General features: G+C 35.7%; 2 protein-coding genes and 1 pseudogene across 4 annotated transcripts; 1 reads left to right on the forward strand and 2 right to left on the reverse strand.

The window, feature by feature from the left end:
- The first annotated feature begins 574 nt into the window (after window positions 1-574).
- On the forward strand, window positions 575-6,004 carry LOC110728125 (annotated as a pseudogene).
- A 58-nt stretch (window positions 6,005-6,062) lies between these two features.
- LOC110728126 lies at window positions 6,063-18,418 on the reverse strand. 3 transcript variants are annotated; one of them, XM_021907769.1, is made up of 12 exons: window positions 18,119-18,396; window positions 14,094-14,290; window positions 11,371-12,934; window positions 9,949-10,290; window positions 9,708-9,780; window positions 9,489-9,601; window positions 9,240-9,324; window positions 9,016-9,088; window positions 8,186-8,241; window positions 7,342-7,407; window positions 6,792-6,857; window positions 6,063-6,673 (listed from the first exon to the last, which is right to left on the reverse strand). In XM_021907769.1, the coding sequence occupies exons 3-12, from the start codon at window positions 11,550-11,552 to the stop codon at window positions 6,590-6,592; spliced, it is 1,140 nt and encodes a 379-aa protein (XP_021763461.1). In that variant the 5' UTR covers window positions 11,553-12,934; window positions 14,094-14,290; window positions 18,119-18,396; the 3' UTR covers window positions 6,063-6,589. The 3 variants fall into 3 exon arrangements, 1 of the variants encoding a protein (XP_021763461.1); XR_002512645.1 differs by lacking the exons at window positions 6,063-6,673; window positions 6,792-6,857; window positions 7,342-7,407; ... (4 more) ...; window positions 9,708-9,780; window positions 9,949-10,290 and adding an exon at window positions 15,569-17,574 and having other exon boundaries at window positions 12,328-12,934; window positions 18,119-18,418; XR_002512646.1 differs by lacking the exons at window positions 6,063-6,673; window positions 6,792-6,857; window positions 7,342-7,407; ... (4 more) ...; window positions 9,708-9,780; window positions 9,949-10,290 and adding an exon at window positions 15,569-17,574 and having other exon boundaries at window positions 12,328-12,957; window positions 18,119-18,418.
- On the reverse strand, window positions 12,567-14,247 carry LOC110727720 (protein RDM1-like). The gene is made up of 2 exons (XM_021907302.1): window positions 14,094-14,247; window positions 12,567-12,934 (listed from the first exon to the last, which is right to left on the reverse strand). The coding sequence occupies exons 1-2, from the start codon at window positions 14,245-14,247 to the stop codon at window positions 12,567-12,569; spliced, it is 522 nt and encodes a 173-aa protein (XP_021762994.1).
- Window positions 18,419-18,888: the final 470 nt, after the last annotated feature.

An 18,888-nucleotide genomic window follows, 5' to 3' on the forward strand; every position in this document is an offset into this window, starting at 1 on the left:
GAAAAAATGCAAGTAACCCCTGAAAAAAAAAATACAAGTAACCCCTGAAAAAAAAATACAAGTAACCCTGACAAAACCAGTAACCCCGTTATGCGAGTGAATAGTAACCCCGTTATACTGCGTAATCCGTTATTTTTACTGATTTGGCAGCAGGCCGCACGGTGTGGCCTGCTGCACCAAAAAAGCTCTGTAAGAAAAATCTATTAATCTAATAAGATCTCACTTGATAATTTTTGTTTTATACATTAATTTTAATCAAATAAAACAAGCAGATTAGACTAGACCAAAAATATTAATATCATATTAGTATTAGACCAAACTGTAGAAAATTTAGAATAGTGACAAGTGCGCCAAAAAAAAAAAAAAAAGAAAAAAAAAAGTGTGTAATATATATACTGATCTGAAATTTGTAACAGGATTTCAATAATTCTTTCATTCAACACTTCATGTTCTTTTAAAAATATATACACAAAAATGATAACTTTTTACAATCATAAACTATGCATTAGAAGCAAAGCCAACAAAATACATATATACACTTATATTATATTGTATATTTGCTTCATATTATATAAAATAATTTTAATGATGCCATATAATCTATAAACTTCTGCAACAATCAAAATCAAGATAATTAAAATTCTCCTTTTTTTTAGCATTCATTTTTTTCTCACCTCTAAGCTTCTATCAATGCATGGCGCCAACCCCACTAACAAGCAACCCTTTTTACTCTCATCATCACTACCATTGTCATTTCTTCACTCCACTACAACTACCACCACCATATCTTTCAATTCTTCACAAAATTTATCTCATTAATTTATTCCTCAAACTAATGTTCATCATTTTTGAATGAATTCTGCTAAGCTCTGTAGTCTCAAGCTCTAAGAACGCGACCGGTTGGATGATCATGGGGCTGCGGTTGGAGTTATGGGTTGTTCTGTTTATCTTCAATGGCATTTTGGATGTCATTTTATGTGATCAACAAGGTAATCTCTCCTCCTCATGACTGTTTTATTCACTTTTTTTTTCCGCTTATTTTAGGAAAATAAGTTCAGGTAAGGGTTAACGAAATTAAATAAGATAACTTCATAAAAGTTTAAAACAAGTTCTGATAAGTGAAACTCGGGTGAATAAAATATACTCGCGGACATTAAAATGAGAGTCATAGCCAAAGTTGTTTAAGCTGTCTACTGATGTATTGGTTTCAGGTTTTCTGAGCTTATCATGTGGAGGAAATACAACTTATGTTGATTCTCTAAACATAACATGGATCTCTGATGATGAATACATCAACGTGGGTCGAACACTTACTACAAGTTATGTTGACAATACATCTTCAATGAATACTTCAGTCCGATATTTCCCTGATGCAAGAGCGCGAAATTGTTATAAGCTCCCTGTGCAAAATATATCATCTTCAGTTCTTGTTAGAGCTAAATTTGTGTATCAGAATTATGACAAGCTTAAGAGAGCTCCAGCATTTATTCTTTCCCTTGGTAGAGCTATGACTGCTGCAATAAACCTCTCGAAAGCTGATCCATGGACCGAGGAATTTATATGGCCGGTTTCTAAGGATTATGTACCATTTTGTCTGTATCACATACCAGATGGTGGGAACCCTGTGATATCTTCACTTGAACTTCGGCCACTTCCTCAAGGAGCTTACAATAGCGGTTTGGTTGGTCCTCGAAAGAACATTCTGAGGAAGTGTTATCGGATAAACTGTGGTTATACCAATGGGTCTATTAGGTAAATATTTTTCTTTCTTAAGTATGTCTGTAAATGCTTGTAGTCTGTAACTCTTATTTATCGATTTCTGACACTAACAGGTACCCCTTGGATCGATATGATCGTGTATGGGATGCTGATGTAGACTTTTCCCCCTCTCATCTATCAGTTCCTCTTTATACCAAAGTTGGCCTCAATGTTCCCTCAATGAGTGAGGTACCGCCTTTGGCTGTTTTACAAACTGCCAGGCTGCTGGAGAGAAGAAACTTCTTGTCTTATGATCTGCCACTCGATGAGGTTGGAAACTACTATATAGTACTCTACTTTGCAGGGATTGTACCAGTTTACTCCAGGTTTAACATATTGGCTAATGGAGAAATTATTCAGTCAAATTACACTGTGAATAGCAGAAATTCCAGTGTTTACTATTTCACTATGAAACAAGTTAAAGGACTGAACATTACGTTCCAAAATATCAGTTTTTACCCTCTAGTTAATTCTATTGAAGTGTTTGAGATTGTCGATATACCTCCAGAAACTTCTTCAACCACAGGTAATGCTGCTATTCTTTTACTTCATTTACGATGATTTTTTAAAACTCTGAATTATTTTGTTTGTTTGGATGATTCTGCAGTTTCAGCTCTTGAGGTTATTCAGCAATACACAGGTCTAGATTTGGGATGGGAGGAAGATCCATGCTTTCCAAAACCATGGAATCATATAACTTGTGACGGAAATCTTGTCACATCTATGTATGTGAAGCCACAGATTGAATTGAAGCATAAAATATAAATTCTCTGTTCTAACTCTGGCTAACAGTCGGCATTTTGTGCAGAGAACTTTCTGGTATAAATTTAAGGTCAATCAGCCCTGCCTTTGGTGACTTACTTGATCTTAGAGCACTGTAAGATCTTTGAAAACAAGATACAAACATACAGCATTTTAGCCTTATTTCTTATGTTAAATTCTGTTTGCTAATGTTCCAGGGATTTACATAATACATCACTAGCAGGAAAGATACAAAATTTGGAGGGTTTGCTACACATCGAGCAACTGTAAGATCTTGTGATTTTAATGGAATTTCTTAGTTTCTTATATGGAAAATAGTTATCTTATTGCAATAATTTTTACTTGCAGGAATCTGAGTTTCAACGATCTCACTTCCTTTGGGACAGACCTGGAAAGCCTGGTGAATCTTCAACTTCTGTGAGTCATGTGTTAGTCCTAAACAATAGAAACTTACCGCCTCAGAACTGTACTCATCTAAAACTTGTAAACTGGTTTCTTTCTGTAGGGACTTGAAAAACAACAGCTTACAGGGAACAGTTCCAGACAAGCTAGGAGCTTTAAAGAAACTCCGTCTACTGTAAGAGGAAGATCATATCTTGCATACATTGTTGTAATATTTTCCCTAGAATTCCATCTTTGTGTGTATACTCTCTAAACCATAAGAGGCCATCTTTCAGGAACCTGGAAAACAATAAATTAAGAGGGCCTCTTCCGCACTCTTTGAAGAAAGAGAATTTGGTTCTCAGGTAGGATTTAATGATGCCTTAGTTCTCTAGCTCATTAGCTGGTTGAAAACAAACCGTTAACTTTAATTGTAATTATGGCTCAGGATATCAGGAAATTTGTGCCTGTCTTTCTCTACATCAGGATGTAACAGTTCAGGAGAAGCTCCAATTGAGGCACCTCAATTTACTGTAATTCCTGAAAGGAAGCACAGAGGCCATTCACATATAGCCATCATACTTGGTACAATTATCGGAAGCATATGTTTGGTTATTTTGATTGGTTTGTTGGTATTCTTTTATGTGAGAAAGAAAACGCCAATGTTGAATAACATATAAGTAAGCACAACTCGATTCCGTATTTCAGTACTTCAGTTCTAATTCTATAATGATTTATGAATATCATACTACACTCTAACACTGGGTATTCTACTGTAATGCTCAGAGGAAGAAGCTGAAATCAGAAATTGGAATGCAGCTAGAGTTTTTTCTTACAAAGAAATTAAAAAGGCAACACATAACTTTAAGGATGTAATTGGGCAAGGGAGTTTTGGATCTGTTTACCCTGGGAAGCTTCCTGATGGAAAGATGGTAGCTGTGAAAGTTCGATCTGATAAGACTCAACTTGGGGCTGATTCCTTTGTTAACGAGGTTCAATTTCTAATTTGAACGATCTGAATTCTTGAGTTCGTAGTTGCTGCATATACAGTATTCTAACTACTAATAGACTAATAGTAGAGTTGCTTATAAATGAGGTTTTGGATCTGTTTTTAGGTTCATCTACTATCACAAATTAGACATCAGAACTTGGTATCTTTGGAAGGGTTCTGTCACGAGTCAAAGCAGCAGATACTGGTTTATGAGTATTTGCCTGGTGGATCACTAGCTGACAGCCTATATGGTATGGCAGCAACATCAAAAAGCTTAATAAGGGTATGCAAAATTTGCTTTTTCATTGGTCTTTGAATTACTAACTCACTTGGCCATGATCAGGTTCAAACAGTAAGAAATTCACCCTGAATTGGGTTCGGAGACTTAAAATTGGCATTGATGCTGCTAAAGGTATATCATAGTTTCCACTGTCATTTTGGAAGATGGAATAATACATTTCTTTTTATAATTTGAAAAAATTACACCAGTTCCCGGATCACAATATTTGTAGGTTTGCACTATCTGCACAATGGGAGCGAACCTAGAATAATACACAGGGATATCAAGTGCAGTAACATACTTCTCGATGAACAGATGAATGCTAAAGTTGCTGATTTTGGCCTGTCTAAGCAGTTATCAGAAGCAGAGGCAACCCATGTAACTACCACTGTAAAGGGAACTACTGGATATCTTGATCCTGAGTGAGTTTTGAACTTGTTCTTTCATAATATTAATTATTAATTATCGATTTTTAATATGTATTCACTAATTTGATCTTGTTTTCTCCATACAGATACTATTCTACCTTACAGTTAACTGAAAAAAGTGATATCTATAGTTTTGGAGTCGTTCTTTTGGAGCTCATTTGTGGTCGGGAACCATTTACCCGTGGATCTGGAAATCCAGACTCCTTCAACTTGGTTTTATGGGTACACTCTAACTACTGTATCTTATCTAGTTAGAAATTTTGTTGCTCCTTATACTAGACATCTATATGCTTGCTTTGTATCATAGTGAAGTTTCACTTCATATCCTTGCTGAGCTTCTAGTTAATATTCTGTCACTTGCATCAGCACCAACCCGACTCAAAATTAGCCTAAAACCAAAACAAAGTTCCTGCAAGTATTGAGGGATACAGGACAAGTATTTGAGGTGGTTTGAAGAGTTTTGAGTAGCTAAGGGTGAAACCTTATGGACCTAGTCAAGGCACCCAAAATGTTGAATGCTAGCCTGATTATCCTTGATTTCTTCAAGTTAATTATTATTTCAGAATGATTTAGCTATCAGCGCATAAGATATGAATGTTCTCCTATAATCAAAGAAGTAGGAAATTTATACAGCAATGCAACTCCAGGGATTCAGCAGAAGTGAACAAAATTAAAGATTCAACACTTTTCGACCCCTAACCAAGTAATACTAAACCTGAGCCCTCTGACTGACCTGATTGACAATGCATCTTATCTCTGACATCTTACTGCCTAATGAGAGTAATGACTGAATCTAATGCACCTTGAATGCTGTTATGTACAGGCCAAACCATTTTTGCAAGCAGGAATGTTTGAGGTAGTGGATGATAATCTAGCACGAGACTATGACATGGAGAGTATGAGGAAGGCAGCTACTATCGCTTCAAGGTGTGTTGAAAGAGATGCGTCGATCAGGCCTACTATGGGTGAGGTACTACAGGAGCTTAAAGAAGCCTACAGCCTTCAGCTTGCATATCTTGCTTCAAATGGACAAGCTGATTAAGAGCCTGAGTTTATGATGCAGCAGAAAACTCCATGCATATTACTACATCAGTTTTGAACTTATTTTTGAGAGAGAAATTTAATAATTTATGGGGATGGATTGAACAGATGCATAATTATGTCCGACTCAAGGATATTGTAAGATAGTACATAATGTAAAAGAGCTTAAGAAGTATACCTTATTAGGATACAAGAAGAGATACATTTGCGTATAGTAATAAGTTTAAATACCCAATTTTGATTATTTATTCAAAAAATTGTCAAGAATGAAGAGACTTGGTTTCAGTATGAACACTGATGACACTTGCAACTTAGTTCTACCTTTCAACAGCCAAATTCTTCTATTTGACACCATTTTTTGAAGATTTTGAGCTATGCTTGGGGGGGGGTGTGGGGGGCGGGGGCGGGGGTGTGTGTATGTGTATGTGTATGTGTATTTTTAAATCTCGAGGAAGGAGAAATTGTTTTCATGTCATTAATCAACTCAATTTCATTTCATAACCATTTGTTATTAATTAAAAAGGCATGAATTGCCTACTCTTAACATTAAAATGTGAAGTATTGAAAGTTTACAGATCTCATGATCTCTGAGATTTATAATCTCAGACTTCTATGATTCTATCTAGCCACCCATGCATGGATTTACAGTGAAGGATTTTTGCTATATCACTTGAATATAATTGCATTCGAATTTTCTTTGTTACTTATATATATAACACCATTTACAGCAGTCAATATATATATGAGGGATAGAATAAAATAATTAAGAGATTAATTTTAAACAAATGATTTGAATTACCATCAACAAGTATCTGCTCTCCAATCCACCCTACTTGTATGTAAGATGCATCATTCTGCTATTCTGTAGTCCAAAACTGCCAGGGAAGATTGTATGGGCTCAGCGTTTTCATGCCCACAAAAAGCAGTTGATCTTCAATTCTATAAGGCCTATGAAGAAGAGTATCTCTGTCGCAAATAGAAAAACAATGCCGTTGAAGCAGCAACAGCGTATGGAAATATAGTCCAGATACCCTGCATTATTCAAAAGAAAAACAGTAAAGAAAATATAAGTATAAATTATAGAGGAAGAGGAACAAGATTAAAGATTGATTTGTCTCAGAAAAACTAGAGGTTTTTGGGCATGACTTACCACCACAGAAGCAACAGTAGCTAAGGCAAAAAGAGGACGTTCTCTTAATAAGAACCCGATAGCCAGCTGCAGCACAGAAATTGATCAGAATATTAGCTTCTCAGTTCAGTTAGAATGCCATTTTATTCACTAATGCCTATTATGCAGGAAAATTAATTATGCTAAGAAAATTTTCACTTCTAATTTCTAAGTATGTGATTTACTTTGGAAATTTCCATTACCACTTTACCATTTAAAATTGCCTCTAAAATGGTAGTGGAATTTTTTAAGTTAAAAAGGATACTAGGGGGGTATTGGGTACAGAGCTGCATTACCATTATCACCATATATCACCCCCTACCAAATAGGTTGTAAATGTTCTCGCTTTTCGCAAGAAAAAAATAAATTCACTTGGTGTGAACTGTTTCTAAAACTCAATCAGCAAGGGATAGTCCTTGCATAATGGATAAATAACTTCCATGGAAAGTGTTTATATGTTTCATGCACAGAATTCATGGTTTAGTAGGCAGCAAATAACAAGTGAAGAGGAGCATTCAACAGCTGTGCTAACCTGAACAGGTAGGGTGATCAAACTACCACAGCAAACACCAACAAAGAAACACTCAGGAGAAATACCCTGCATTACATGAAAACCATAAACAGAAGTGTGGTTAAGCCCAGCAAGTTGCTGGCAGTATTAGGTTAATATTGTGGGATGAGCAAATGACAAAGCATAACATTATGTTTGGATAACAATAGTGAGGGGAAAGGGAGGTGAGTGGAGGGGAGAGAGAAGGAGACCTTCCATTTTCCTTACAAATCTCTCCAACAATGGAGGGATTTGTTTTATTAAAAGTGGAAGGAAAATGGATCCCTCCAATTCCCTCCTCTTCCCTCCTCTTCCCTCCTTACATTAGATATCCAAACAAGGGAGGATGCATCCCTCCATTTCTCTTCTCTTCCTTTCCCTCCATTTCTCTCTATCCAAATTCCAAACATAGCGTAAATCCATAAACTACAAGTAGTGGCCAAAAGGCTCCCAAAGGGAGATAAAGTACAGGTAACTAATAGAAACTAGAAACTGCAATAAAGCCTTGGGTTACAGTAACATAGTTCTGTTCTTTTATTTTGTGTATCTGGGTTGGGATTGGGGTTGGGGATGGCGGCATGTCACTGTTTGGTGAAACAGTGTTGAATTCAACATAATTCAATCAATGGCCGAAAGCAAGAAAAGGACTCCTTGATATAATCTAATCAATTGCACATCTAAGAAAGAAAATTCATCTTTGTGGAAGATTGCAAGCAGTAGTAAAGTATTAAAATCAAAACTTCAAGAGGATGTGACAGTTAGCAGCTACTTTTTGGTCACCAGAAAACAAATACAAAGGGTTTCTGAAGGAGTTATGAACTCTAACCATGGCTCCTGCAAGGAATGCTGTTGGATTTCTGACTCCAAGAGAAAATCGTTCAACTGTTTATTAGGGAAAATGTGATACATAAACAGTCAGTAAATCATTCCAAATGCTAGACAAGCTGCATATATAACATTAAGGGAAAGCGAATAATTATAATACATAAATGAGAAAGATTGCATTCCGGAAATTCAAATAAATTCTTATACAACAAAAAAGCTTTTGTGAGGGTCATTTGAACAACTATCAACGAAAAGCAGCATGCATCGAAGTAGATGTATACCCATTCATATAAACATACTATAGCTACAAGGACTCATCAAATCTTAAAGGTAGGTTAGAAGACACAACCTTGCCTGCAAAATTGTAAAGAGGCTCTTTTACCCAAGTGACTAGCATTCATAGAGAATTAAAGGAATTCTTGCACCCAAATATTTTATATAGCTAAAGCAAGCTGTATAATGATCTAACAATAATCAACAATATAAATTCAAAACCGTAGAATATAGGATTAGCTAGTCAATGCCTAAATAAAACTTGTAGAAAGACTATCTCTCTGCGTTATCCGACTTATCCCACATTACAAAGATCATATAACAGGGAAGTCAAAGGTCTCAAGGAAATAAGAGGAGCAAGAACATTTTTTTTAAGACAGAAAACTCAAACTACCCTCATCTATGCCAGTACATCAAGCAAGATCAAATTTGTGACTATATCCCCTTATTGACATTTATACATGATAATGGCCTACTCTAAAACAGAGGATATGATAATACAAATTACAAACCACAAAATAAGTTGGAGAAAATGGCTAGCAAGTTCAAAATATATACCAAAACCACTAAGATTTCCATATCTTTGAACAGCTTGTGTAATGCTCATTGCCTTCTCTTTGCTAACCCCTAACTGCATTTAATGAAAGAATATTCAAATACTGGAAAACAAATGCAAGGAAAGAGATTAAGAGACCTAGGAAAGTTTAGGCTTTAGGGCTCAATCCAGATGCATAGATTGGAATAAAAGTCATCTACATTTGAAATATGGATGAAGAGCAAACCTTTGAACACAAATCATCAGAAGCTCCAGATTGCTTGAATAGCTTCCCAATGTAAAATGGTATCATATCACTGATGCAAACTCCCCTAACGAAAAGAAGGTTTCGTGAGTTTAACTAAGAGCAGAAAAAGCATGGAAGGAAAAAAAATATTCCTGGGAAATTTGTTAATACATAAACAGCATTATATAATAATATAAATATCCCATTATCCCCTCAAAAAAAATATATAAATACATAAATAGCCACTAACAGTATACCCATAAAACTGTAGAGATTATATATGGAGAATTACTGGAGAATGATGCAGCAAAGGATTGCCATGTACCATCCAAACATAATTTCCGCGCCAATGTTATGCCAACCTATATATCACACATTCAGTCAACAAATGAAAACATGAAAATAGCTATGAGACACAAAACAAACATTGGAGTTTGTGAAACAGAAGTACCAGCAGAAAGGACAGACCCATATATTTAAAGCCTCTTCGCTGATGAAAAGTCCACATCCAGCAGCCATGAGCAACAAGAAGTAGATCCACCTGTTATTGTACTTCTATAAATTTTAGTTTTTACATATCATCTACATAGAAGAAAGCAACATGTGCAAATTGAAAAATATATTGCACCACTTTTTCTCTTTTGAACAAACAAGTCAAAGGCTTCACTTAACAGTTAATGTAAGGTTCAATGATTGATATGACACATACCCTGGAGCATACTTTGGAAGTAAAACTCTGTAACCAAATGCTTTAAAAGAGAATCCAACAGATGATGCGGCCAAGCTTGAAGACGTTGAAATATCAGACAGACGTTGGATTTCAATTCCAAGGGAAGTTCCCAAATTTTGCTGCTTGAAACCAATAGACAAGAAGGTGATAGTTGCAACCACTCCAAGGCCAATTGCCAATTTTGCCAAAAATGAACTGCCTTTCCCACTATCTTGCTGGCCTTTGAACACCTCCTCATTCAACTTTACACCTTCATTCAAGGAATTGCCAGTGGTTGCAGCATCATTAACCCCTGTATCTTCTGGCTGAAAACTTCTGACACTGTTGGTGTCGAGCAAGACAACATAATGTATGAATATGATATTTTGAGAAAATGATCAGACAAAACACTAAACACATTCCATATATCATGCAAAAGATGAGGAAACCGAATAAAAAAGTCTCTACAAAGCACACCTCCCCCCCCCCAGTGGCCCCCCTACCCTCTTCTCCTTTCCCAAAAAAAAAAGAGCTGGCCTAAGATATGCTCAGTCCAGCGGAAGCCCTCCTTACCATCCTCTCAAAATAATGCCAACTTGGTCAATGCTTCTCCACCACAAATAAGTACTCATAAGTTCATAAGTCATTATCCGTCCACAAATCACTTAGAGAACCTCACACCAGGGCAAAATTTAACCAACAATACAGATAAGTTTCAATGTCAAGTTACATTTATTCATCTTTAAAAAAAAAAAAAAAAAAAGGTTACATTTATTCAATCTGCAAAATGTATTAAGACAACTAAAGTATTTAATAAGTACCATATAAAACCTTCAAAAGAATTCTTCAGCAAATGCCCCAAACTCCCAAAGTGAGCCATTCTATTCAATGCCAATTGGTTAAGGATAGAATAGAGGTGTTCGGTTCAAAACAATAAGGAAGAAATATACTGATACATGATCATGTATGGAGCCTTGTGCCTTGGGTACATATCCACATCATTTTGCAAAATTAACCTTACATTCATAGTTACCAATATGTGAAGATGCATTAGCAACAAAAGAACGTTTATGTAGATACCAATTAACATATCTAATTGAAGGCTCAGGGGTAGTACCCATTACCTTAGGCTCGGAATCAAATCCCGTCTATATTAAATTATTAATGCCCTTTGTGGCACACTATACACCATAAAATAAAAGACCATTGATACCAAGCTATTAACAACACTCACCAATATCAACTGCCAATCAATAACATTAATTTCACAAATCTAAGGCTAGCAATTTTTCTCAAAATTTTCCATTCCTACAATTTGAGCTCAATAAACTATCAAAAACAATATCCATGATATATGACAATTACCCAACAATGATTATAACACAAAAGGCAACAAATAGAGAAAAGAAGGAAGAAATATACCGAAAACATGAAAATTTGGAGAAATGGGTAGCAGAAAGAAGCACCCTTTTGCGAGGAAAAGCACCATGAACTCCATTGAAGCAGCTTGAAAGCTTCAGAAAACGTGGTTTACAAACATGGGAAATAGCTAAATGAGGGGTAAGAGAAGGGTAGTGAGAGAAAACCGTCGCCATTGACGACATTCTTTCTCCTAAATGAGCTTCTCAGTTGTCAGTGAGAAGAATTCAGCAACACTCAAAAATTATTCAATTCAATAACGGGTTGTAAAAGACAATAATTGAATTACCATGTTAAAAGACAAGTATTTCTTTGGGAAATTTGTAACTTACTTTGGTGGGGGAGTGAGTATGAAGTCTTGGGGAATCAGCAGAAGTATATGCCTAGGAACTTAGGAAGTGTGTTTGTGTGAATTACTAGTATACCAAAGGAAAGGATTGTGTTGGGCCATGTGTGTGATACGAGTAATTTATTACGGAATACTTGATTAGGTAATGGAGTCATGCTCGGTTTTAAAAATAATATTATTGTGGACCAGGTCCACGCAAGTGTTGCTCAATTGCTCTTATCTTTCCACTATCATTCATATATTCAAGTAATAAAGTCGATTATACGGGTCAACTTTCACTTGTTTATGCTTTACAGATTTTAATTTTAGAATTCAAGAAAAAATTATTAAAATATAAGGAAATCTACTCTTGCCTACAGATGCATGAATTAGCCTGTCTATACAGCATTCAACATGCCAAAGCCAAACTTTTGTACATTTATTCAAGGGGCGCTTCACTCAACATGCTGCACCCCTACACCCGAAAATACGGGTCTCGATGGGGTTTATTTTATATGTTTTTATGCCCTTCCTTTGAGGTCACTACGACGTGGCAAACTCGTTCAATGTTTCATCAACTATAGTAATATACTCGTATTACTTTCATCCAGATTTACTTAATACACTGAGTATTCGTGTTAAAGGAAGATTATTCAAATAAGATCGGTAACTAGGCATGCACTGAAAGAAGGGGAAGTAACGAGACCATGCAGGCTACTTCAGAGCCAAAACTAAATTTTGCAAGTCCTGCAGCAGCATACACTTCTTCATCAAAGTCAGTACAGAGAATTCACATTCATGCACCGAACAAATATACTTAATACACCTAGTGCGAGTGCAGCATTACCAACAAGTTAGAAGCAGCCATATTTCATATTTTTGGGAAGATAGCATCTACATAAGCATGGTGCATTGGATCACCCAGCCAGAGTTTTGACAGTTGATGGTATGAAGCTGTGCGGCGATGAACTTCCTCCACAAACCAGATGGTTGCTTCTGCTTTAAGAGGATGAATAACGGTGTCCAATGGCTGGTACTCATCACCGGTTTCAAATCTTGCTTGATCCCACTGTTTTAGGAGAGTGTTTGTGAGGTAGTGCAGTGGCTGCCCATATAGCTCCTTGATTGATTTGGCTAATCCCATCCATGAATAACACAGTATGACTGATCCGCGTTGGCATGGAATGGGGACCTTTTTCATGTACTCCTGGTATATTTTTGCCCTTCTCACCATGACCCCTGCACAATGTGGACATCAGCAGCTGCAATCATAAATATACAACAGATCATACCAGACAGTAATATTAAATGTTAAATGTGTGTAGAGAAACATCTAAAAGACCGTGCTGGGAGAGATAAGAATTAAAGACTTCAGGCATTTTCAATAAATAAGTTTAATTAATCTCTCAAAAACTCAGAATATACATCTAGTAATAATTATTTCACTCTTGAATAATAATCACCTCTCTTTCTTACCAGTTCCCTCTCATTCGAAATCGGAAACTCTTCACCCCAAAAAAGACCTCCACTTTGCACCAAGTATGTTCTACCTCTGTGCATTGATATCAATATTTCAGCCCCTCTTCCTCTTAAAATGTTCATTGGGCCAAAACATAGCCTAAATTCTATAAAAATCTCGAAATCAACTTCAGAACTTTGGGAAGTAAGAAATAATGTTCCTAATCTAATTTCTACCACTTTCCGTCTTAGTGCAATTGACAACAGTTTTGGGCTCCACCCTCCCAACCTCATCTACTTCATGACCTAACCATCCCATGCTAAAAAATATTCAATGGCTTCACAGTCATAAGATCAGAGTTCAAGTAAAAGCTTAATGAAATAAAGAGAAATAGTCAACTTTGACAAGAGCAGGTGAGACTATGTTGATGATGATAAAAAGAACACAATTGTTCAAGAAAAGAGTAGGTTATCAAAAACATATAGTACTAGAATTAGGCAAGATTTATTAGAAGCGTGGTAGTGACTGGCAGATTTCAGTGATCTTTATATGCTGATACTGTGATACATGCATCAGTAGGGACACTACTGATGGTGCTTTTGCTGATGGCATGCAGCATTTTGTGGAGGGCCAGTAGATACTAGATAGCCAATAATTTTAGAAAAATTGCAAGGGACTAAGGGAGGTAGAGCTGCTTCAATGAAAGCTAAGACAACAGTAATAGTTGGCATATAAAATTATGTATTGTTCTGAGTTTATTTTTTCAGTGAATTTATATACCACTACTACTATATGTAAACTAAATCGTCACCCAGGGATCACTTGCCAAAACGACATAATACAAGAATCTATAAAGGCCATCAAGCAGAACTCAAACCTTAAGAGGAACCAAGAACTGTTCATCCACCAAAATATAAAAGCTCAAAAGAAAAAATGTACCTTCAGAATCTTTTTCATCGGCAGGTTGATAACTAAGAGCATCGATGTCGGGCTTTTGGTCAGAGGCACCATCATCTGCCTCCATATCTGCTGCTTCATCATCTGATGACACAAGATCTACCTGATCATTCCATGGAATTGGCCTTTTCGCCATTGATAGATATCCAAATTGGAACACGGGTATTGCTTAGTTCAATCTGGTTCCAACAATAGAGGCAGTCTTCAATCAGACACACTAGATATATGATAGAACTTTATAATAATGTTTTCAGAGATTATTTATCACTCATTGACAATGCTAGAATGCAATATAGGAGGTGATTTTTAGAGAGTTGATTGGGCTAAATTTTGCTCTTTCTCCACAGCCACCCATCAATTCATTCTTCTGGACGGAATTCAATCCAATTATGCCTGCACATGAATCCAAAATTGTTGCTGCACTTGAACTTTTCAAAAGAATTTTATCAATCCTACACTATCCCCAAACCACACTCTCTCAAACTGGCTCAATTTCTTCACACAAATTCAAATATTGTTGCCGCATCTGCACTTAAAATTTGCTCACTTTCAAGAATATGACATGAAGTAAAATATTTCAAATGTCCAACAGCTCTCCCTAATCATCAGTATCATCATTCCCAAACTTATTACATCAGTCTTATCACCCACTGAAAGATCAAAAACATATACCATCCCAAACTTGTACTACAACAAGAAGGCAACGTATAATATCAGCCATCTTACTGCCAACACAACTAAACCCCTCCCCCAAAAAAACCACTACCATTACACCAAAGCTCTTTCCCCCACCAAACAATTAAATGAATCAAGATTCCTAATATAACACATGTAGCTAGACTTGTCAGCTCAAATTGTCAATAATAAAAAAATTTATTCTCAAGTTGTTCATGGTTGACAGATTGGTGGTCAAATTTGACCACCAAATTAAAGTGAGGAATGGCAGTTGAACTAGTGCCAGAGCAACAGAGAAGATGGACACAATTGTTTTGGTGGAATAAGGCCTCTCGGTTTTTTATGGAGAGCAATATCCAATTTAATACACAAACCATTGAATATCTAAAATAGAATAGGGGAGAAATAGATCAGAAAACAGACAAAAGATATTAAGGGATGGCAAGGAAAAACCGAGAAAGAACTATCATTCATGTAACAGGCCAGTAGGCTAGACTTCCTTCTTTTTCTATTTTTGCTATAATACCATTGACATAATTTTTAAAAGTTAATAGCTGGCATTAGTACATTGTCTCTCTTATAAACCAATACTAGGCAAGGTTATTGATAATACAAGAACTCGATGAAACAAATGACATATTGAAACAATGAGCCATGGTAGCACCAATGAAGAACTAAAAACAAACAGCTAGAGTAGTTCCATTGGAACTCATCAGACCAAAAAGAAACTCAAGAACATTACAGCAAATAAAAATTCCTGTCAGAGAGTAAAACAATTCTACCTTAGACTCTCTCTTCAGCAATGCATCTTTGGCATTTGAAGAGCTAAAACTAGCAATATGTTACACATAATCACGTCACAATACGCAAAAAATGGAGAAGGCAGAAACTTGGAATGAGTTCTGCTGCCAAATTCTTCTCTAGTCACAAAGCTCAATTGCAACCATTATCAGAAACCAAAAGTCCTACTATGTGGGTGATACTTCTGCCTTCAAAATTAAACTTTCAATCTGCTGCTTCGCTTTCACCATGCCTTTCTGCTCAAGTTTTTCCATCAACAACTGGTACGTGTTATCCTTAGGAACCATTCCCTTCAAGATCATTAGTTCAACAAAGGAACAGGCATGCTCCAGTTTACCACTCTTACATAACCGATCCACAAGAAGGCAATATGTTGAGAAATCAACACTAATATTTTTCAAAAACATGTAATCTAGCAAGTACTTAAGGACCTTCATTCTCTTCTGCACACAGCACATTTTCAGCAATGGTATAAAAGTCTGAAGATTAGGTCTACAAGACTTCTCCTCCATTTCTTTGAGTAACTCAAAAGCATATTCTTCTTTTGAATGAGCACAAGCAGAAGATATCATGGTATTGTATGTCAAGACATCAGGGGCAACATTTTGCTTCGACATATCATAGAAGAGATCACATGCATCCATAAACCTTCCAGAATTGCTCAGGATATAAATCAAGGCACTATAGAAGCTTGAGTCAGGGACGCAACCATTTTGCATCATTTTTTGATAAATTTCCAAGGATTCGTTTATCTCTTTAGCTTTCCCCAAAGCAAGCATATAAATAGTATACGTCACGACATTAGGGGGGCAACCTTTTTGCTGCATCTCATTAAAAATTTCATCAACTTTCCGAAAATTTTTCTCTTGGCAATATGACTCAACAAAACAAGTATATGACGCTACATCAGGGAGACAGCCATGCTTCTCCATATCCTCCATTATTTTTCTTGCTTCATCATATTTTTTAGCCTTGCACCAACCATGGATCAAGATATTAAAAGTGCGACAATTCAGAGCAATTTCATCCTTAAACTCCAAAAATACTTCCTGAGCACGCTCAACATTCTTTTCTTTCACCAAGGTATCCATTATTATGTGCAATGCTGTAGTGTCTTTGATCATGCCATAGTTCTCAAACTTCTTAAATATCTCAACAGCATCATCATATTTCCCAGCTTTAGAAAGCCTTCTCATAACCCTAATCATTGTGACAATTGAAACTAATCCTCCCAATTTGTGCATCTCGTCGACCAACTCCCACATTAATTCAAATTTCCTTGACATCCCCAATATATCAACCATCATATTGTAGCACTTCTCCGTGGGCATAAAACCTGTTTGATCTTTGGCCCATTTGAAAAACCCAAATGCAAGGATCCAATCATTACGAAACCTCTGCAAAATCTTTTCCACCAAGCTCTCAGATAAATCAATTTGCCCACACTCAGCAAGAGCATAGCCAACAGCATTGGGCGACTCAGACTGTCCCTTTATAACTTCGGCCAACCTATTGACATCACTATCCACAATTTCACCTGCCATGTGTTTGACATACTTGCTATGGTCAACATGTAGCTTTTGGGTGTCAGCCCATTCAGCAATTATGGGTAAAACAAAATCATCCGATTCCACAACAGAAGGGTCTTCATGTTCACAAAACTTAATCCAATTAGGTAGCTCAGGTGACTCAACAGCATTAAGGGTATCAGCAGCATTAGGTGACTCCGGGAAAGTGCAAAAGGAAGCACAAACTGGACGCCTATAGCTGGTAATGTTTCGATAAACACCATACAAATGTACAGCTTCCCGAGGCCAAAAACACACAACACACTTGGCAATTTTGCGACACGAAAGCATTTTTAAAACGGGTTTTTTGTTATGAGCTGTGACAAACAAGAAAGAAAGAAAGAAAAGAGAAAGAGAAACCCAGGACCGGGATGCTTCACTGTGCAGCAATGACCCAGAAAACTTTGCGGCCGAAATTCCTAAATAATAGGTCATAATTAGCGAATCCATTTAATTTCCAAGTACTATATTTCAAACCCTAAATCATCAATCTAATAAAACTTCTCATAGCTTTTTTAAGCTTACTTCAAAATGTATCATTTCTCACCCAAAATTAACACAACAAAAACCATGCAAATTATAATACAACTTTAAAAAAAACATATAAATACATATTTATATTCTCAAGTCAAATGTAATTTCCAGAGTAGGAGGTAAAATAAGTCCAATTTCATAGTTCAATCCTAACACTAAAGGGTTCTGAATACATTAGCAACAAAATTTGATTCAATTGCTAAATCAAGTTCGTAAAATCACATAATTTTAGGGAGAAAAGGCATGTTTGATACAATTATCAAATTAGGCTCATAATATTCTTCTCTCGCTAGTAATTAGAACCAATAGTTTGAATATTCGAACCCTAATTTTACTATACTGAAAAGTAAATTAAACAAAATTAGATAAACGATTAACCCTAGGTTGTGAAATTGATATGATGATTACCAAAAAGAAACGACAGATTACCTCAGAAGCTGCTTCAATGGAGGATTGAAATATCAGAAGGCGCTTCAATGTGAGAGTGAGAGTGGGCTATGGGTTTTTTTCCCTTACAATAGCCATTTTAAAAAAATACTCGTAAATAAGGGTTGGATTCGATAATCATAATGGTTTAGGTACCCGATTTGATAATTTTTTATCGGGTATGAATTGTATAGTTATTGAATATCATTTTTAAATCAACAATTACACAATCCGATCCAATAATGATTTTTTTTTTCTTTTTTCCTACTTAGCATTTGTTCGCTGAACTAAAATGAATATTTTATGAGAGCTAATATTCTTAAACTATAGCTATTTAAAATACGTAACCCAAAAATGTATTGAGTTTTAAAGCTAATGTTCTTTTTTTCCAACTTTTGTCTTTTAAGAAATTACTTATAACAATTCAAGTAAACTTTTTTTAAAAAAGAAAAAAATACTCAATAATGATTGGGAAAAAAAAATTTATTATTTTTTTTGAAAAAAATTGGAAAATATATTTTAAATAGTATGAGTACTTTTATTTTATTTATCGAAAAAAAGAAAATCATTAATTTTGACATAAATATAATTAATCTATATTTGAATTAGGTTTCAAAAAAAAAAAATCTATATTTTGACATTATGAAACTTTAGTTTGAATTTACAAACTTTAGTTTCAAAAAGCAAGTGAGTAGACATAAATTAAGGGAAAATCGATGTAATTATTTAAGTTTCTCCTATCCTACTTAGTGCAACTGAAACCATTAGCAACA

Source organism: Chenopodium quinoa, unplaced genomic scaffold (assembly GCF_001683475.1).
Source record: "Chenopodium quinoa cultivar QQ74 unplaced genomic scaffold, ASM168347v1, whole genome shotgun sequence".
Lineage (NCBI taxonomy): Eukaryota > Viridiplantae > Streptophyta > Magnoliopsida > Caryophyllales > Amaranthaceae > Chenopodium > Chenopodium quinoa.